This window comes from Magallana gigas, chromosome 3 (genome assembly GCF_963853765.1).
Source record: "Magallana gigas chromosome 3, xbMagGiga1.1, whole genome shotgun sequence".
In the NCBI taxonomy this organism is placed as follows: domain Eukaryota; kingdom Metazoa; phylum Mollusca; class Bivalvia; order Ostreida; family Ostreidae; genus Magallana; species Magallana gigas.
Genome location: NC_088855.1, coordinates 29,050,175 through 29,072,108, shown reverse-complemented (window position 1 = coordinate 29,072,108; position 21,934 = coordinate 29,050,175). Strand labels below are relative to the sequence as shown.

Sequence of the window (21,934 nt, the reverse complement as noted above, 5' to 3'; positions counted from 1 at the left end):
TTTCACTTTATCCACGAAAATTGATACCCTTGAATATTAATGAAACCACAGTATGATGTTTTTAGACATAAACATAATTTAAAGAAGAAAAAATAAAAGTTTTCCAGCTTTAAAATTTGAACATTTACTTAAATTTCTTAGAGTGCTTTTCATCTCAAGGAGATTAATATGGTCTAAAAATGGCTATGATATTCAACCCTCATTAAATGTAATTTATATAGGTAGTTTCTTTAACAAAAAAGTGCAAAGTATATCGTAATTGCGAAAGTGCAAGAGAGAACTTGATAAAAATAACCATCAACTATATCGAAAAGAATCGTATTATTAGACAAAGCCGTCCGTTGTGGTATTCAAATATTTGCATATTCCATAAGATTCGTTGTTTTAAAAGATCATCTGGAGAGTGGTCTTTTCAAGACTACATAGAAGATTTATTTCTATCAGGAACTAGAGGATAATATTTATTTGAGTAACATATCAATGAAAATAACTGAGTATCTCACTACCCCCCCCCCCCATTCTAGCGTGAACAAACACTTCATGAATTTTCATTCACACTTTCATTCATCGGTGAGAAGATCCTAACAAATCTTCCCGTCGGGAGAATACATTTCGGCGCATTAGCGTAAAACCGCCAGTTCAACACTGAAAGGTGTGATTAGAATAACTCAGGTAAAAGAAACTGCATGAATAAAAAGCTGCTCAAATAAACTTCGGGGAAGGAATTCCTTCTCAAGGTGACTTCCACAAACAAATTAAGCGATCTTTTTTTCCCGAAGTACCGGCGTTGTTTGACAATTAATACAAAGAAAACTGTGAATCTTGTGATAATCTCTTTCGAAGACAACCGAAAGTATTGGTTCATCGAATCCTTTTTTTCTGGATACGTGATTGATATGCGTTTGGTATTGGAATTTCAATATACTTTTTGGTTCTGTTGAGCAACGAAGTGGAATAGACATTGGTGCAGAAAGGTAGGTTAAGTATATATATATAAATACATACATACGTTGACAATCCTATCATTTATATACAAAAGGTATTTAGCTATTTGAAATGCTAAAAAACTCAGTAAAATGTAGGTCAATTCATATATAGGCACATAAGTTGTCAATCTAAACATTTATCATATAAAGTATTGCAAATAAATATTTTTCGAGGTTATGTTGAAATACATGTGTATGTAAGAAGACGATTGTGGTGTCTATATAAGTTTGTGGGAGATCGTGGCACGATCATGAATTCTGACAGGCCATCAGATAGGTGTGATATGATGAGAAAATTATATACATGTAGCTTTAAATTTGTTTTAACAGTCTGCAGCTGGCCTGGTTATATTAGTTTGAATTCAGATGTGCAAAATGAAATGATATTATATTGCCTTTACATCAATTGAACAATTCCAAATGTTCTAAAAACGTGGTCATGGCTATTTATACTGTGTTAATCTACATCTGTCGACTAAGTACAGCTTTACTTTACAAACTATGTATAAACAGTAATTCAGAGTAAAATGTTCATCACTGTCTTGAATAACATAGGCGTCGGAAACGGGGGGGGGGAGGGGGGCTGGGCAACCTCACTGATTTTGTAAACTTTTTCTTGCTTGTCAAGGTTTCTGATAACTCTAGCCCCCCCCCCCCTTCCCCACCACCACTTTCAATTTGCTTTCGAAGCCACATTTGATATAGTGTTCAACCATGCAGGTCCAGTTCAGTCAGAATGAGCTCATTTACAATATATAGCTTTATCTAGCCTCTAGCATTTTGAATAGCTTAATAAAGCTATTTAGCTTATCTTAGCTGTAGAGATTGCACTGGACCTGTCAAAGACATCAACAATGGAGTAAAACCTTCAGTTAAATTTACACTACCCGCTGCCCACCTCAGCCCAAAATCTCGATGTCAATACTGCAGACTAACGAATGTTGAGAATCCATGCTTTGCTTCTCATTTGTCTTCCAACGAAAGTTTTCTGCTTCTGGCCAAAATGAGTTTCCGTGCGTAAAACGTAAAGAGAGAGAGAGAGAGAGAGAGAGAGAGAGAGAGAGAGAGAGAGAGAGAGAGAGAGAGAGAGAGAGAGAGAGAGAGAGTATGTAGCCATTTTATGTAACTGAGTGCACCTATCATCAAGTAATCCGCTTCCATTGATTAGTCCTCGTAATCCTAAGTAATCCGATCAGAATGTGCTTTTTAAACATTTTGCCTCTTGTAGTGATTCCCATTGTGCATGGAATGATTCACACTTTAACTTTTGTCCTTTTAAACGTGGCTTTGTTCAATACTAAAGAGGGTCAACTAGGTCCACTTCACATTTATGAGTAAGTAATTTGTATGTAATATTATAGAAGTTGGGAGGAGGGGTGGTGGTGTTGAAGAATGATTTCGCAGATTTTATTTTTATCTTACCAAAGGTGTGCACCCTCCCCCCCCCCCCCCCCCCCCCGATACATTATACATGTGTAATACAGTACCTTATATTCAGGGGTTACAAACAGAATGGAGTCACTGGGCATAAATATGACAGATAATCAAACCGGTAGTTTTCTTAGCAATGTTTCAGTTCAAAAACCCCTCCCCATCTATCTGCTTCGTGCTTGTGGCATATAAGACATCTCCATATATATCTGTTCGCATGCAGCCGCAACCCTCAAAACAGTTAAAAACAGGACATATTAAATAAAAATAACGTTCATAAAACTTATAAAATAAAGAAATTTTGCATTTTTCTTTTTAAAGCATGAAATCGTGCACAACTAAATTTTACAAGTACATATGTAGATTCTTCTCTAAAGCAAGCACATATCTGCCATAAAATGCCTTAAAGACAAAATCAAAGTTAGAGTAACTACAATGGATTGTAAAATTGTTTAAAAGATATCATTGAACCTAAAAAAAAATAAATAGATAAAGAGATTTTTATCGCAACATGAAACGATTTGACAGCAAACATTAACAAACAAACCCATTATTAAAATACGGTCGCAGGTATACTACGGTACATGTATATACATAATACGAAATCCAGATAGGATCTTTGCCTGTTTTTATCGGTTTGTCCTTTGTTTACCTATGTTTTGATCGTACACATCTTCTATACCTATATCCCTACTGATTCATTCACTGGAATTCAGGTCATATATCAAATCGTGACCCCCGGGGGAAAGTTGCTGTTTCATAGTAATACACACGATTCTATAGATGGTCACACATTCCTTGGGTATATGTCGGACAGGTGGTTACATATGAGATGATGGATGTAGACAGATGCAGGTAATTTATGTCTAGATGTCAATCTTTTAAAGAATATTCATTGAGAAATCGTCGGCCATCGAAAAATGAAGATCGAGTGGTTATAAAAATTGCATCCAAGAAACGGTACAATGTACTACATGTATTTTCTAAAATAGTATATGAAACCCGGATGGGGTTCAAAACGTTAAAATACATGTTGGAATTAGTTTTTGGAGCAAAAATATTATCAGGGAAATTAAAAAAAAACTTATACAAGTGAAAGCTATTAAATCCGATAATTATCAAACATTGTTACATTTCTTAATGAGTCCATTACAAATCTCGGCCATGTTAAATGTGCTGATTTTCACAGATCGAGTGGTTATAAAAATTGCATCCAAGAAACGGTACAATGTACTACATGTATTTTCTAAAATAGTATATGAAACCCGGATGGGGTTCAAAACGTTAAAATACATGTTGGAATTAGTTTTTGGAGCAAAAATATTATCAGGGAAATTAAAAAAAAACTTATACAAGTGAAAGCTATTAAATCCGATAATTATCAAACATTGTTACATTTCTTAATGAGTCCATTACAAATCTCGGCCATGTTAAATGTGCTGATTTTCACAGCTTGAAGAATTACTCAATATGTCAGATTAAAAAAAATAAATCTTGGATGCCAGCTTTTTTTCGGTGATTGGTCTTTTTTAATTTTGTTTTGGCACGCGGGCACTTCTCACGCCCACATTCGTACCCCTTATCGGCCACAAATCGCATTAGAAGCGCTATCATTGAACGAAATCGTACCCGTAGGAAACCGTCTGTGTTAAAAGTCTCATTGTTTTCCCCGCTTCTTATTGTGTCTCCTTCCCTCTCAGTGAAAACTAATGATAATCTGGGGCTAGACTGAATCCCCCTTAATTTCTCTCTCTCTCCCAATCTTTACTTCCCTTACTCATCTGGTAAGACGATTTCTCCGTCACTCTATCCTCGTGGCCCGGTTAAGAAGGAACTATATAAGGGGGATCAAAACATTCTATACCCAAGACGTGTGTTTGTAACTGTCAACAGTACACCAATTTCTTGATGTCTGGATGAGTGACAATTTCTAGCAATTTTCATAGTTGAGGATTTTATTATCATTTTCAAGGTACTGAATGATACTTGACGAATAGCATTTTTGATTAGTCTTCAACGGTACTGTACTTGCAAGAAATTTGCAAAATAAGTTGTATTTCTGCAGGTTTGAATTTCATATGCATGCAATTATCGAACCTCGTTTTTGTTTTATTAGAATGTAAATGTATAGGCCTTCATCTAATTTTGGTGCCCCTTTTTGGTATTTTCGTCTATAACATTTATCAGTCAAGAATTCTTATTGTTTCAGGCGGGCTAGTATTTTATGTAAAATGACAGTTATAACATGCATTCTTGTAGTTTCAAATTGGACACTTTTTATTTTTAAAATTATTAAATTGCATAACTCTAGACATTTTAAGGAAACTTCTAAGACATTTAAAACTTATAATAACAACATCCATCTGTACCTGTAAAGGCTTATTTTCATAATGAATTGAAAGAGGTTGCATTGCATTTAAAACCAGAAAGTTTTTTATTTACTTTAATGAAAAAGATTCTTAAAAGTTGTTCATTAATCTTCCTATAGTTATATTGTCTTCAGATACGCCCATTAATTGCCTTTCAACAGACCACCTATTTCTACCATTACTGCTCGTATATCTGTTATATCTGTCACAGTCCGGCTTCCCTAACTGTCACGCTGTTAATTCAATGAAGTCAAGAATAACATTTTCCTCCTACTTAAAAAAGAACGTGTCTTTCTTTGCTCAGCCATTTGTATAATCATATGCTCTATCCTTTTTCCTCCTGCAGATATTTAGAATGAGCGTGTACGAAACAAACCCAGAAGGATGCGGACCGAATCCGGAATTGTACAAAACGTGTGGACAGTTCAAATGTGTTCCAGTAAATGTCACTTGCCGTAAGTAAACAAAAAATGAAGATTTATTTATTCATTATAACAGGAACGTAAATTCGACGCATTCCACACGTAGCTAATTAATTAACATACATAAGTACTCATTTAACAATGTGAAGCGTTTTGACAAATGGTACATGCATTTCCAGTTTCATTGCTGCCATATCTTTCCCCTTTTAATTCATATTTGTCTTTGATGAGAAATTCATAGACAATTTGATTAAATATTTGTTTATTTTCTTATCACTGTGTCGTTATAGCTTGTTTCTCAGAAGAATTTAGCTGCGCAGACGACACATGTATTTCTCGGACTCTCATATGCAACGGAGTGAGAGATTGTATGAATGGAAACGACGAAATCATTTGCAAAGGCAAGTAGTAGGGGATGGTGACAATGGTTTTTCACCCGCTTGATTTCATCTATTTCATTAAAAAAGATTTTTGTAGACTTGGTAATGAACACGTCAAATTTATTTATTGAATAAAAAATTGCTTTTTCATTTATTGCATAAAATAATTGTTTTCATTAAACTCATTTTGAGGAAACACTGTTTATACATGTATAAGAGTGTAAGCGCATAAAATTTATTCCAATTTTGTTTTATTTTGTATTAATATTCACAAGTCACTTTAATCAATTCCATTTGATCATAATATATACAGAAATATGTTTATAAACATGCACACCATTTTACCAGTACAACTTCATTAAGATGGATGTGTGCAAGACTTTCAGCTATCAATATAAAAACAGCATATACGTTACTTTCTCAAAATTAATTAATCATGATTGTACGTGTGTATCCTAAATATTTTTTTATTTGTTCAACAGGTGGTTTGACAGAGTCGCCAGCCATTCCTCTGTCCATATTTATAGCAGTCACATCAGTCTGTGTTGTGTGTTGTATCCTCGCAGTCATCCTAACCTGTCTCTGTCTCAGACGGCGTCAACAGAGGAACAATGGATCTCTCGCCAGTAAGACATTGCTCTGGACATTTTGATGTTCTAGTATTATACACTATAATTTCATCTCATCCTCGCAATGTCAAAGGTTATAATGTTTGGTTCCTTGCATTAGTGCGAAGAACGTTTTGATAATCCTTGGTATTGTGAAGATGGACATTGTACAATAGATATCGCCACCGTTAAGTACAACTACTCTCTGATGCGAAAGATAACTCTCACATGCGTGTTCATATATGACTTGTTTTCCCCTGTAACACTGTCGAATAAGCTAGTTACATGTAGGTGATTTTTGCCATTTTTTTTCATAAATTTGTTGAAACAATGTGCATCTAAATATGTACTCTACAGATTTCTCATAAAACCATAAACCCTACTGTGCGATTCTATATGGGAAAGATAAATCATAATAAATTAAGATGACTCGATGGTCGTGGCCATTTTCAGACTATTTCAAATCTCCTCTAGAAAAAGATTTTTGTAAAGACATATAGGAAAATGTCAAATTTTACAGCTAAATTGTGTGGAATTCTTTTATATGTAACAGTTTATAGCTCAAAATCATATCTTATAAATTAAGTTAGATCTAATGGTTAATCAGCCTCCTTAGAAATTGTATAGAATCACAGGAGTAGGTTTTTCCTATCATAAAAGTGTCTTATTTGGGATAAATTTTTTATCTTTAATCTTATTCCCTTGTAGGCAATGTGCTCCTGCAACAATCAAATGAGAAAGATAACACGGGTAACAGCTGTAAAATCCAACCAGGTTCAACAGGAAATAACCTTAATAGTGACACGAAAAATAGTCCCCATCGTAACTATGGGTACGAAAAAGTGCCACAGGACTTCGGAATTTTTTTCGGCGACGAATTCCTAGGAACCTCTACCCCAAAGCAAGGAATTAAACATATCATAAACCCAAAGAGATTTTCAGGAAACGTGGACTTTAAAGACCAAGTGATTGTGAATCAAAGTTTAAACAGTTGTACCAGTGAGCTGAAGTGTAGTTATACCAAACCAGATGCGAAGAAACCCAGAGCTATCGGGGACAGTGCTAGTAATTTAAATACATCATGGTTTCTGCCAATTGACCACGTGGTTTCTGCCGACTGACCACGTGGTTTATTGCGAACTGGCCATGTGTTCAGGCAACTTTATGCCATATATGCTTTCTTCAACAGCATTCCATATCAGAAATATTTTTTTTGATATGTAAAAAGTACCCGGTGATTATGGCAAACTTTCGCATGCATTTTGATATTAATAAGTATTCTTTGAAGAAAATACTCGAAAAATACTCTTATGCCACATACTAATTAAAGTAAATTATTCACAAAATAGCTACATGTGGGGTTTTTTTTGTTGGTATTACTTGAATTAATTTAATTATTCAAATGCATGTTTACACATTTGACCAAGTTGCTGTCATTGTCAAACCAGTCCTTCTCCGTAGGAAACAAGGTACATGTACACATAGTTATTGCTGTCATCACAAATAAACCCATACGTTGGACAAAAGAACACTTGTCCTTCATGAACTTTTTCAGACTTGTTTTGTATTGCAAAAAGTTATTTTAATTATGATAAATGAATAATTAATCTTAATCATTGATATACGTGTATATGTCGTGAGGTATGGGACAGATTGGTTCGAGTACTCTGCGATATAAATCAGTTACGTTCCATGTAAAAAAAATGCCACAAAACAATCTCAAATACTATTTTATTGATTTAAAATTAGAGTAAATATAATAGTAAAATCAAACAAGAGGCCCATGGGGCCACATTGCTCACCTGAGCAACAATGGGCGTTCAAAAGATATCGTGCCATATGGTCCCTCGGTAGATTAACAAAAAATAAATATTGTCAAGTATTCGAATTTTACACTTATTTTTGCATACACGTAATCTTTGACATTGTACCTTCATGAAATACTATTTTTTACCAGAATAAGAAAATCCTACGCAAGATATAAAACTAAACCTTTGGTAGGGGTACACTGTTAAGTTGTTAACTTCCAATTCCCTATATTTTCGTTCTGCCCCCCTCCCCCCCCCCCCCCACTTTGTAAAGCGATCAAAATATATGAGAGCATATAGGTACATATTTTTTTTCATCAATTACTTACTTGTTATTGTATTTTTAAAAAAAACCCATAATAGTTATTGTATTTTATTTAAAAAATCTTACATGTATAGATGTGAAGAAGAAAATTGTACCTCAATGTGCTCAATGGAAGAGACAAATTAAAAACATTCAAAAATTTAATTTGTCTTCTCCATTACAATGAAATGACTGTTATTTACCTCGCGTACAATCCAGGATAATTTTCTGCTGTGATATTTTCTTAGGAATAGCGATAATTACTTTATCCCCGCAACAGAAATGTGTCAGAACTATGGAAACTGTTTTAAAGATGTCGTTTTTATTTACTCGTGTCTGAAAAACACTCAAAATTGATGTAGATTTCACATTATTTATTGTATAAAGAGGGGGCCCCAGAGAGTAGGTATATACAGAATATCATTCTTTTAGTTTGTTTGTACACGTATTTAACATACTCTAATTCATATAGAATTTCTAATGTTCAACCAAAATTTCAGCGTCAATCGTAGAATTATAAGCAAGATACAGAGCTCACAGTTCGCCTAGGTTTGAGTCATATTTTGTTCAGATGAGTTTATTACATTCAGCTTAAGATTTTTAACTTGGTATTTCCTATTCAGCATTTAAAATGGAAAAAAAGAATGGCTTAAGATTTTCAATTCTTTTATTCACTCAAGACCAGTTCACTGGCATTTGAGGTTCAAAATCAGTTTATACAAATGTACACAAACACAGTCAAGGATCACATGTACAGTAGGAGTAATAATGACGAAAAAAGGTTAAGTTTACAATACAATAAGTTGTTAAAGTTGGTTTCTGGAAGAACAGACTTTGAAAATTTTCTTAATAAATATTGACAATTTTTTTACTTTCTTAATCTTTAGTTTTTAAGATCTGTGTACAAACATAGAATTGTGAGCAAATCTCTGTATCTTGCTTATAATTCGAAGCTTAACACTCAAATATGGTTAGTAAATAGAAATTGTAAACAATTAAACATAAGAAACATGCACTATAACAAATAAAGAACACAATTTATTTTTTCGAAATGAATCATATATATACATGTATATACCTACATATTTCCGTCAGCGATATCAAACTCTATTTAAACTGAATAAACTCCAGAAAATGCCGAGCGACTCAACAAAACCTATTGCATTAATCTACCATTACGCAAAAGATAATGCCGAATTACCGATAGAATGAATTGTATTTCAGTACTTTTTTGATACATCAGATTTTGCTTAATTTGCGCAGGTAAACAGTTAACTGTTTGATTTACCGAAGCCTCTGTTTGAATTGATACATAAAAATCACGAAATACAGACGAGAGTTCCCAGGTTACAAAGCATAAATAATGAAAACGAAACGAAAATCAGAACAAGCTAACACCAACGTCATGTGTGAAAACTGTCAACGCATTGAAATATTTAGCCTCAATTTACTTCACAAAATCGGCACCGATATATTTTGCATGTTTCAAAAATTTCCCTTCATACGCGAACTGTTGCATAACAAGCAAATTCATCATAGTCAGGTCGACCCTTTTTCGTATAATGTCATGGCTGCTTTAAACAAAGAACCTCGTTTTAGAAGTATGGAATACGAGTCTTGGTAAAATGGGTATGCAAACCCGGGCCGTGGCAAAATAAAAGCCGGGGCAGATCGGCAATCGTCAATTCCAAATACGCATTATTTTGCGGCATATTTACAGCGAATACAAATATTACTGGTCCATCAAATATCCTGAAATTTTAATGAGATTGGCAGATTTAAAATAACTGCCAATCTTTTGTTTTGCCCAGGCCAAGTCTTGCCTACCCATTTTACCAGATGCCGAACGCGAAGCTGAAACTCGCCTTTCCTTTATTATTATTTTCGTAATAACTCAGATTTGAAACAGAATTAGACCTTAATTTTTGCAATTTATATTTTCCTTCCCATAAGGATAATTTATGCTAAACTACGTTGAATTGAAATCAGTAGTTCTTGGGAAGAAGATTTTTAAAAATGCACCCCCCTTTTTCTACAGTTTCAAGGTTTTCTCCGCTTTGAATACAGATCGGACTTTTATTTCTGCAATTTATATTTGCCATCCCATAAGGATGCTTTGTGCCAAATTTGGTTGAAATTGGATAAGCGGTTTTAGAGAAGAAGTTCAAAATGTAAAAAGTTTACAGACGGACGGACAGACAGACGGACAGACGGACGAAGGACAAAATGTGATCAGAATAGCTCACTTGAGCTTTCAGCTCAGGTGAGCTAATAAAAACTACAAAGTAACATCATATAATTATATCATAAATATATTTTATTTTTCTTCATTTTTTACAAAGAATTTTGAATGTTCTCCAGCATCTCATCGATTTCCCGAGATATCTCATTGTCAATATCTACTTCATCTGGAAAAAAAACAACAAATCATGTTTTATTTCACATTTGTGACGTTTCAATATTTCATTTAATGTTTAAAATTCTGCTTCTTTTCACAACCAAACGCAAATAATGAATGTTCATAATAATAAGTATATTTACCATCCTTCTTCCACCATTTATAAGTCTCGAATACCACCATAACAAAAATGGTAAATCCAATCATATTGATATCTAAAAAAAGGCCGGTATGTACATAAGCTATCAGCATTTTTCTAGTTTATTTGGTTAAGTTATGAGGCATCAAAATGTCAATTAGGAAAACGTGTATAATTTTAGTTAAAGCTACTCACACAATCTGCAGGGCTTTTTTGGTAAAATACTGAACTTGTTGATCTACGAATACAGTATTCCAGTGATGGAATATACGGTACACAGCGGGTTTTCTTCAATACAATTCTCCTTGGAAGCAAACAACGCCTTTCAGTTACAGCTGATAAGGTATTATGACGTAGCAAAGATTGTGACGTCACACTATAAAAGAAATGAGTCTTGATCATCTTAGCGTTTGATTACAATTAATTTTCAAGGCTGAGCTTGCCTAACGATGTAGGACACACACGGTGTTTTGAGATGCGTTTATTTTGGGTCCAAGTCAACGCATTTAAAAAAAGAATTTTAAAGAGTGTTTATATTGTTGACATTAATGCACTTTGAATAAAAATGTGCAGGGGATGATCGAAATACTTGATATATACTTTAAATTACAACAAATGTTTATTCTAACATTGCTCGTTTCGATGGTAATATCTTGGGGGATCTTTTCATACTTTAATCAACATCGGTAGAAACCAGTATTTAATTATAAATATTAAATAATTTAAGAAAATGTGCAGCGTGAATATGTTGGGAAAGAGTATAATAACAGATGTTTTTTTTAGAAATAGAAGAATGCATATATTCTTACGCCGACAGCAAGATCGTGCTTCGGATTGTGTAGATATCTGTGTATTCCAATGAACTATTTGAAATATACATGTATGAACTATAATCAATTTCCATTGGAAATGCGAGGAAAGCAAACTTAGTGGGTGTAAATTTACCTCGATGAAACGATGATAAAGGGGAAAAAATTAGTGTGTGAATCAAATTTGACGAGAGACGTCTAGAAATAACAAAGTAGTAAAATGATGGTCAAATTCAACTTTCGATGTCACGAAAACCTTTTATTTTCCGTAATTCTCACTCATGAAAAGTGAGCAATATTAGTTTGGCGAAAGAAAACAACGATGCGCATGATACCATCAATCCTTTCTTTTTTAAAAACATTGGATTTTTTTTATTTTTAAGGTTAATATAAATCACATCCTGTTTCAAGTATAATAACCAATTAACAATGTTCATTATTCAAACAAAAGTTTTGTATATCTATATATGAATACCTTGTGATTTAGTTTTAAAGGGTCAGTTTCTTGATCATTTTAATATTCTAGTATCTATAACCACATATGCCGAGTACTGATGCACGAGTATACATTGTGATTCAACACTCGTGATATCCATCGAGATTTACCACAAGACGAACTACACATGAAACCGAGGTTTTTTTAGTAGAAAAACACCAATTAAATGTAAAGTAAAATTGGAAGAAATTTTGGAAGAAGAGAGTGGGTTTTCTTTTTTCTTTTATTTCAGTTTTTATTACAACTCTATTTTTATATTTCTAAAAACAATATACATGTAATTGGGTTAATTGGTTGGGTTTTTTTAGGTCACCTGAGTCACTCGGTAGACCCAATGCTGTCTGTTTTTGTCCGTCGTCGTTCGTCGGTCGTAAACTTTTGAACATTTTTAGCTTCTTTTCTAGAACCACTGGACCAATTTCAACAAAATTTGGTGTTTGGAAGAATTATAATGATTGCTTTGTGGTGGGTTAAAATATCTCGATGGTTACATGCACTAGTTTTGGGGGCATGTAAAGGACGTAACACTTGTACACATATAAGATTAACACGACATTGACAAATACGTTAATTTGAAGAGGGTTTAGATTCTAGTAGTAAGAAATGCTGTAAAAATAGTGTCCTTTTAAAAGTGATTATGGGTCATGGATCAAATGATATACTTACTTGTGATACGCAGTTTTTATGCACACACCACTTCAGTTAACTTATGAGACTGTATCCTTTAAAAAGTAATGATTCAATGCTTAGGTTTTTAGAAAAGCAAGGTTTTACAATGCAAACAATTTGTAAGCAAATGAAAATACTTTTTAGGACCAGAATTTAGTTGGTTTCTTTGTGGGTCAGAATCATGATTAGTGAGTCTAGCAAAAATAAAACGAGACCAGGATAAGCATAATGTTTGACATCATTCACTGTATAATAGCATTAGATTTATTTCGCTCTTTAATTTTGCATACTTTGTCACATTTCTCGGCACTTAGGAACAATTTTTGTTAAAAATTATTCATAAACTTTTATTTAGAATTCCTCTTATGTTTAGAAAATTACATAATTACTTCTAGTAATAATGTGGTATGGTTTTGAAAACAGGGAAAACAAAGATGAGAATTAATCAGTCAATTTATAATCAATTTTTTTTACGTAAAAAGGCTGGATTGTCAACAAATTGCCAGATTTGACTTTAAAATTTTGGGCATATACTATACATAATTTTGCAAAGAAAATTCCAGATATTCCATTTAGGTTTAAAATTTTAACTTCTTCCTATACCTTTATACATAGATCTTCATTTCGATGATATTATTACAATCAAAACTACATCCTCCAGCCTCCTCTTAACTCTTTTTACTATGATTACTACTTAGTATTCAAAATTCATCTACCTCGCATAATTTCAAAACTCAATAAAATTTAACCAGCGAGTTGTTGAAAAGAGAACTTGGAATAAAATGAAACATGAAATGTGAGAGTTTATGTGTAAGTGCTTTAACAAATCCCAACTCGATTTTATCAACATTAATTAACCTTTCGATGAAACAGGAAGTTGACTTAAACATGAGAATTAATTGGCAAAAAGTTGTTAATTTTAATTCCAAAAAAGTCATGATCAGAGACTGGAAGAATGATACCAGAAGAGACTGTGATGAAACAGGAAGTTGACTTAAACATGAGAATTAATTGGCAAAAAGTTGTTAATTTTAATTCCAAAAAAAGTCATGATCAGAGACTGGAAGAATGATACCAGAAGAGACTATAATAATATTCCTTGGTGCTTTGGTAACGGTGGCCATGGTCACTGATTAATGGCTAGTGATTCAGTAAAGAGGTTCTTTACTTAGCAATGGGGGTTGATGAGGCTTTTCCATCAGTCATCAAAGATGGAGTTTCTCTTAGAAGACATGGCAGGTCTAAAATGAATAAACAGGATGAAAGTTTACAATACTAAAAAATTTGCACCACACACAACATCACAGTCTTAGAAAAAATCTACAAATGTACAGTTCAATATCAATCATGCCAAAAGGGGAACCAAAGTGGCTGCATGAACATCACCGCAAAAAAGAAAGCATCCCTCACAACAAGGGCCAGAAAAGTGCAGGAACCGCTAACCCAGTCCAGTGTCTATGTCCTATAAGAAGGCTAAGTAAATAAAAGTTTCAGGACATTGTACAGCCACAGAAGAATGGAATATTCGCAGTAAGCGATGCTGACCATAGAAGCAGTGAGATGACAATTTTGCGACCCGGGCCTAGTGAAGTGCAGCCGGTAGACTCCTACATGGAAGCATTGTCCCCTGACCAAAATTCCTAACTTTATAAAGTTCTCAATCAAGAAAAAACTGCTAAACTATGGAACCATACATTTAAATAACACTCACAGAAATTCACGGACTGTGACGGTTCACTGGACTAGAACCAGCATGGGAAGGAAAAGCAAAGTCCTTCCCATTCGATGTAAGAAGTACCACTACAGCAGTCACCGTGAACCACCAACAGCCACCAACATTCAGACCTGCAACAAAGTAGACAAAATCATAACCGATGTGAGCAAAAACAGCATGAAGAAAATATGGTAAGGACATTCAAAACGTTAACGAAAAATGTGGACTTACCAATTTACCTATAAGAGCAGAAAGAGATGCCCGGTATAGCAATGCCACCTTCAGTGCCATTGGTAAATCCTCATTCCAAGCTGCCACACAAGTGACATACACTTTAAATGAAAATGTTACCAAGAAGAAGAGTTCTGTGGCAGTGTCTTGTGGCTATAAACTATGCAAGAAAGGCACCCATCTTAGAACCAAGGGAAGGGAAGTCACCTGCCCAGAATATGAAGACTGCACTGCAACTATTCCTCCAGAGAACGCCATTTGAGATGAAAAGAGATGGGCTGCGGAATGCATCGGTGAACTGCAAAGTGATGACCGTCCACATTGTCATTTCACCAGTACTGGAGATAGTATCGCTACTTCCGCTGCATCTGAAAACCAAGGACATGTCATTGAAAACTCAAAGACCTGCGCCACTTCTTTGACTCTCAAAGAAAACAGACAGACAAGGCTCTATTCAACAGTCACATGTTTCCGTGAAGAACCAAAGCCACGAGGAACTCCATGCAGAGAAGATAAGTTCATTTTGATTGTTTATATCCTTGCGTAAAACCTTTAAGCGGGAGCAAAAATGCCACTTTCGCACTAACATAATTATCCGGTATATACACATTTATGTACGCTGTACATGTATACGTGTGTTACATTAAAAGTTTAAAGTCGAATATTTCTAAACTTATCTATAACAATCTCTAGATGTGTGAATGTTTATTTTTCTGGCATGTCATTACCATCTCTTTGTCATCGAAAAATAAAGCAATGCCTGTCAAAAAAATAAGTGTAAGAGAGAATGGTTTAAGATCTAGAGGAGTACGGTTGGGCTAACTGTGCTGGAACCCCGCACGTAAGTGGGGTGAGACAGCGTGATATCGGGCTAGCTGTGCTGGATTTCCGCACGTTAGTGTCGATCTTGTACACAGAATTATATCGGACTGTCCGTGCTGGAATCTCCGCACGTTATTGAGTTGTATCAACTTAAATACAACTTGTTGAACTTTTGTTTTTGAGCGAGTGTAACGAATTGGACTTTCCCCTGAATTCACCATATGAATTTTATGAACTCTTACATTACGATTTACAGTTTACAATACAAATAAAATACAAGATACGTTCGTGAAAGTTGGGTAGTATTTTAGTAGAAAGCTGAGTGGCATGCTACCGGGCTAACCACAACTTCACGGAAAATTCGCGATAGAAACTGTTACAACTTAAAATTCAGTGGTGAAACGTGTACTGTTTTCAGAATAGGGAATAGGTAAAGAAGTACATTGTATAATAAAAGAGTTTTTTGAATTGAACCACCGGAACCACTGTCATCATTATCACCATTCCCGGAAGTGACGTTTCCTTTTAAATCTCGCGGCGTGCGAGATTCACTTACACAACCTATAGAAAAATAATAAACAAAGACAAAAGCACGAGATTATCATGCCAATGTCACTATATACAACAACAATGTCATTTGTATCGAATGTTGTATTTGCAAGGAAATTAATAAATCAGGGATCATATGATAGATTTGTATCATTCAAAGCTTAACTAAACGAACTGTTTATAAAGGGTTAAGGCCTACCGGTATCAACTTACCGGATTTTCCTCGGTACATGTGTCAAATCTTGTGATGAAACCACTTGAGCATTTTATTTCTATACATAGTTAATGTGTTAAGCAGCCATCACTCTAAGTCCCTTCAAATATTAAGTACAATTAAGATTTGACCTTTCCAAACAGAATCCGCCATGGTACGGCAGCGTTTTCTAATATATCTTAACGCCCTATGCCTCGGCATAATACAGAGCGCGGTAATAACTGTATACGAACCCAGGCGTCGGTGTCCGAACACTGAGGAAAAATGGCGGGAAAGAGTGGCAGGCTATATCTGTCCCCCTCAAACTCAGTATCACTGTATGCTCACGGGAGATGGTCAAATTGTGGAATTCTGTAGCGACATTACTTGGATAGAACACGGTATTGTATTAATATTTTTATCATTCATTCCCCTATAGGTGAGATAGATGGAGGGGGGCTATATAATAGTCTTAGTTTATCTTAATCATTATGTCCCAATTTACTTAAGTATTTGGTTTTCCATACTTTATTTGATATTTGATTTAGTGATTTAGTTATAGGTTTTGTTAGGATTAATCGCCAGATGACGTTTTTTTTCTAATCTAAAGGATGAACCCTATTCCTAGCACAGTATTAAACTTTTTGAACGATTGGATCTAGATAGTGCACATTTTAATATTAAATCGTTGTGGTTTAATATGTACATGTTTATTCGTAAATTGTATTTAAATTATGACTTAGAATTGTTTTCATATATATATATATATATATATATATATATATATATATATATATATATATATATATATATATATATATATATTTTTTTTTTTTTTTTTTTTTTTTTTTCCAATAAATCTTTACCTAAGAAAAAAAAATGATACATTCGCACTATTAAGTTAGATATGTGTATGATCTACTATGATTATAATTATATTACTTCACTTTATTAACTTTACTTTGTAAAAATATGTATAAGGTATACATTATATTATACATTATAAAAATGTATAAAGTATCCTCATTTTTTTTGCTACATACACTGTAGTTACCGATCCAGGGGGCCCCTGGCACCCCAGGTAAGGTATACAAAGAGGGCCTCTGCGGAGGTATTACCTCAAGCAATTTGTATGTAATTTCAAATAAAATCATTATAAAAAAAAATCGTTGTGGTTTAAATATTTTACTGTTAATGTTAATACATCACCCGTCAATTACTCATGTGACACTGAATTGAGTAACTATATAACTGTATACCCATTGTGTCGCTTTACAGTAATCTGCTCCTATACGTTTAATATCTGGCATAAAATACATTTGTACAGTCTTCTGCTTTTAACTACTGGTATTACATACATACGTTAGATTTGTTGTTGCAGATAACATGAATAAACTGGCAATTAAATTCGCTGTGTCGATGTCGTAATTTAAGACCTAAAATTTCGTCGAATGATTCGTCTATGACTGAGATGTCGAACACTTTTATATCCAGTCTTTTACCAAAATACCGACCCCCTGGGGCTTTCGGGGCGTTAAGTTGCCTGTTGAATCCGAAGTAAACATACTCTGGGACCACGACACGATGTGTCACAGTGAGTCAATTTAGTTTATTGTTTGATCATCAGGTCATAACATACTGCATCTACGTCACAAGCATCGTGTCCCGCGTGGCTGCCGTCCTTAGCCTTGGTTGATCCAGAGTCCGCATTGCTGTCGTCCTTAACCTCGGTCCTGAGTCCACATGGCTGTCTCCTCCAGACGGGAGTTAATCGCACGTGTCTTACCGTGTTTTATTAGAGCGATCTATAATTATATTGTGGAATTCATATAAGACGCTTTTATATTGTATCGGTGTCATCTAGATAAAAATCTACATAGTAGCATGATAAAAATTCTGTAAAATTCATCAAATTTTTTAGATAAAGTTTCATTCTTCCAGAAATATAATTATCATCATGTACTTTGAGAATAAAAGCATTTAGTAATATAATGATATATTCTATTTTTTTTTTCAGATTACTGTCCTATGTTCAACTCCAAAACCAGGACCATAGACGTTCAACTTTGTCCAGAGAATGGAGACTGTCCACGGAAACAATATCTTTCCAACACAGTTTACAATTGTAATCATTACTAACATAATCTACACATGAAACCATTAGTAATACAATGTAGAAATGTAACCATTAGTAATACAGTGTTCAAACGTAGCCATAAGTAATACAATGTGCAAATATAACCATTAATTAAACAGTACAAATGTGACTATTTAGTAACTAATTTACAATGGTAACATATCATGATTTTCGCTATTTATAATATTGCTAAATTCAGTTTCAGTTTCAGTTTATTTTTCACTCAACACCATATAATGGTACAAGAGGTACATATGAAGACCAAACCATTTTTGTAAAAATTGATCTCTTAACCTTTGGTTAATAGTTGTCTTAATCCAAATGGAGTTATAATGGTATGATTCATGACCACACCATACATTTGAAAGTCCCCATTTATCGTCAAACATTTTTTAAAGAGCATAGCCACGGATTTAATATTTGTCCCTTATCAAAAAGTATACGTACATACATATATGTGATTTTGCTCAACTTGTTTTCACTGCTATTGATAATGTTGGCCCAGAATAAAATCATTCTAGTAAAACTGGTTATATACAGAGGAAATCGTCCATTTTCACCATATACCATGTAACTATGTGTACAACTTCCAGACATCGATTTATGGTTTTTGTTTAAATTGCACCAAATCAAGTCTAGTACGCTAACTTGAAAGAAATTAACTGAATATCTCACATCTTGACACTAAATGTACATTATGTATGCGACCGATTTATGTTAGGCTTTGCAGACTAATTAGTAAAGGTTTCACAGACACCCCCCCCCCCCCAAAAAAAAAAAACCTTGGGTAAAAAAACTTTTGAAAGTAACTTTAAATAATGTATGTTAGATTTTACAACTGATTTATTGAGGATATGAACACATTTATTAAAATTGAAAATTCAGAATCAATGTGTTCACGTATTTAATTTCAGATCCTGACTGTCTGCAAGTTTTTCGCAAGGATTCGGATTCGAAAGATGGCGGAATATCTTTAGCGTCCACTGCAATAGAGGAAAAGTATGAAGGGGTTATCACTGTTATTCTGTTGTTTGTAGAAAAGAGTGTTTTAAATTATAATTTAATCTCTACAATGTTTGGAGAGAGAGACAGAGAGACAGACAATAATGATTCTGAGAAAAGGACGTTTTTAGAATGAATATTCATTGTTTAATACGTATGCACAATTATTTTGCTATACGGAGACATTGATTCCAATTTTGGCTGAAATCTAGCAAAAGATGATAAATAAATGCATAGATAAAATATCGACAGTAACTAATTAGTATTATAATGATCTGAATTTTACAGCTCCGTAGAACCATCCTACAATGTGACAGTGGTTGATGCTCTACGTCTGACCTCCATCAGCATGGTGTTCATGGCAATCAGTTTTTTCCTCTTCATTGCAGTTTTCATCGTCTTGATTATACTGCTTTACATACGTGTTCGAAAAGGTGAAGTTATTTTGGGTTTAATATGAAGCCTCCATACGAATTCTATTTCTATGACTGCGAACCGCTAAAAGCGTAATAATACAGTGCATCAGTGATAATTTACGCTGGGTTTTTTTTATTGTTGATTTTATTTGAATGTTCAAACAGCCTTATATCCGATACTCTATATTGAAACTATATGCTTCATATTTCAGTATTTCTAAGCTAAAACTAATCAATGCGTCATTATTGCAGGAATGAACGTACAAAATTTAGGTCAAAGTGACCCTTAACATACCAACTTACATCTTTAATATGGCAGAACATCACGACACCAGGAAGTCTCTATCAATCAACATAATTGTTGGCACTGAGTTCGAATCCGAAATGACGCTTTAAAACAAGATGTTATATGCAAATAAAACTTATGACAAATGCTGTGTATCTTCGACTAATTTACATACATCACATAGTGGAGATACATTCTCATTCCACTTGCTTACCGCCAAATTTTTGTTTACAATACAGTGTAGTAACTTATAATAATTTTTACATGTGTTGCATTTAAAAAGTTAAATAGTTTTATACATTCCTTTGTTGCTTGTTTAGCATTACATATTCACATAGACTGTTATTTCTCAGTATATTCATAAAACAAGAAATACCATATATCTCTTCATTCTCATAAAAAATGTCTTGAAATTGCTAACATATTTATAATTGTTCATTTTCCCAAGATTGTTAAATTTCGGTTTTTTTCCACACTGTTAAGATTCTAGATAAAAAATAGTTAATTCATAGCTTTATAAAACAGTCATAGAAACATTGATTGAGTCAGGCCCCGTTTATCGATTGGTCGAAACCTACAGCGACCTTAGAAAAATCACGGACTGCACGAAATAATCATGATAATGTCAGACTCAAATTCTCATTGGAGACGATTTTGCTGTTTCTTTTCGCTAACGTACTAATACACATTAACAGTCATTGAGTGAAATTTTACTTACTCACCTTTTACAATGAATTTATTAATCTGTTAAAAGAAAGATGTAAATATAAGCAATAAAATGATTTCTTTCATAATCCATGCGGGCTATGAAGGTAGCGATCACTGCAGAAAAAAAATTACATAAGCCATTACTGGTACTGTACCAGTTATCAGCTAAACTGAGAGTTCGGGTTTATAGCACGCGACTATCCGAGATTCTTTTAATTTAGTCGTCTATTTCGAATAAAGAAAAGTAAGTTTGCTTTAAAACTTTCTTGAATATGATTTAACCATGATCTCGTATCATTGTTTGTGAGCTTTTCCTTTGATGTCACCAATTCATTTTTTCTTGATACACAACAGTTTTATGTGATTTATCTTTGATAGATCACACTTTTAAAAAAAAATAAAGGGTAGCAAAAAATAAGAAAATTGTATTTATCATTTACAAATTCATGTGATTCAGGAAGTTCAAAGAACATAACAGTTTCTGTGAAATGTTTAAAGCAGCTATAAAAATTATTACAAGAAAACTGATCAATTTTTTACTGCTTATACAGCCACTTATCGCTCGAAAAAACCCCACAACATAATTATCTAAATCCGATGTTCGTCAATTGTCCTTAGACCGAATATCTGTGTACTTTAGTCCTTGAGAAGAATCTAACCCAAATACTCCACGAGTCCAGAATTTTTCCTCATCTTCCGGCATTATCGAATCAACTTGTCGTACTTTGGTACCTGAGCCCTTTGATAATAACTCCTTCATGCAAACGTCTAAAACTTTGCGGAAAACGGCAGAGAGGTCATGTTCATCAAGAAAATTCAAATTTTGAATGTTTTCCTCTCGCAAATGACGCAGTAATCCGCACACAATGATTAGAGGACGCGGGGGGGGGGGGGGGGGGCTATTCACTGCCATCCTGTTTATGTACCTCTAACACAAACCGTCGTAACCAGTTATTCAGCATCTTTGCGTTCGTTTAGGTTTTTCATCCCGAAGATGCATGTCAACAGATTGTGAATGTTAAGGTTTCCTAATTTAGTTAAGGAATTCGGTTTCCAC

The 21,934-nt window shown here is 34.0% G+C and overlaps 2 protein-coding genes and 1 long non-coding RNA gene across 8 annotated transcripts; 2 read left to right on the top strand and 1 right to left on the bottom strand.

Moving 5' to 3' along the window:
- Positions 1-706: 706 nt before the first annotated feature.
- LOC105321850 (uncharacterized) lies at positions 707-7,644 on the top strand. 3 transcript variants are annotated; one of them, XM_011420326.4, is made up of 5 exons: positions 707-974; positions 5,133-5,241; positions 5,499-5,609; positions 6,071-6,214; positions 6,905-7,643. In XM_011420326.4, the coding sequence occupies exons 2-5, from the start codon at positions 5,142-5,144 to the stop codon at positions 7,315-7,317; spliced, it is 768 nt and encodes a 255-aa protein (XP_011418628.3). In that variant the 5' UTR covers positions 707-974; positions 5,133-5,141; the 3' UTR covers positions 7,318-7,643. The 3 variants fall into 3 exon arrangements, with proteins under 3 accessions (XP_011418628.3, XP_011418626.3, XP_011418629.3); XM_011420324.4 differs by lacking the exon at positions 707-974 and adding an exon at positions 3,101-3,272 and having other exon boundaries at positions 6,905-7,644; XM_011420327.4 differs by lacking the exon at positions 707-974 and adding an exon at positions 4,040-4,389 and having other exon boundaries at positions 6,905-7,644.
- A 1,313-nt stretch (positions 7,645-8,957) lies between these two features.
- Positions 8,958-18,195, bottom strand: LOC105321849 (uncharacterized). Of its 4 annotated transcripts, XR_010712007.1 has the most exons (7): positions 17,843-18,195; positions 14,765-15,132; positions 14,531-14,664; positions 12,817-14,060; positions 11,041-11,221; positions 10,850-10,921; positions 8,958-10,716 (listed from the first exon to the last, which is right to left on the bottom strand). It is a non-coding gene; the product is annotated as an uncharacterized lncRNA (long non-coding RNA). The 4 variants fall into 4 exon arrangements; XR_010712006.1 differs by lacking the exon at positions 17,843-18,195 and having other exon boundaries at positions 14,765-15,371; XR_010712008.1 differs by lacking the exon at positions 17,843-18,195 and having other exon boundaries at positions 14,773-15,371.
- On the top strand, positions 16,368-20,318 carry LOC117693086 (uncharacterized). The gene is made up of 5 exons (XM_034483213.2): positions 16,368-16,729; positions 18,346-18,453; positions 19,380-19,464; positions 19,756-19,901; positions 20,136-20,318. Exons 1-5 carry the CDS (start codon positions 16,501-16,503, stop codon positions 20,171-20,173), a joined length of 606 nt encoding a protein of 201 aa, XP_034339104.2. The 5' UTR covers positions 16,368-16,500; the 3' UTR covers positions 20,174-20,318.
- Positions 20,319-21,934: the final 1,616 nt, after the last annotated feature.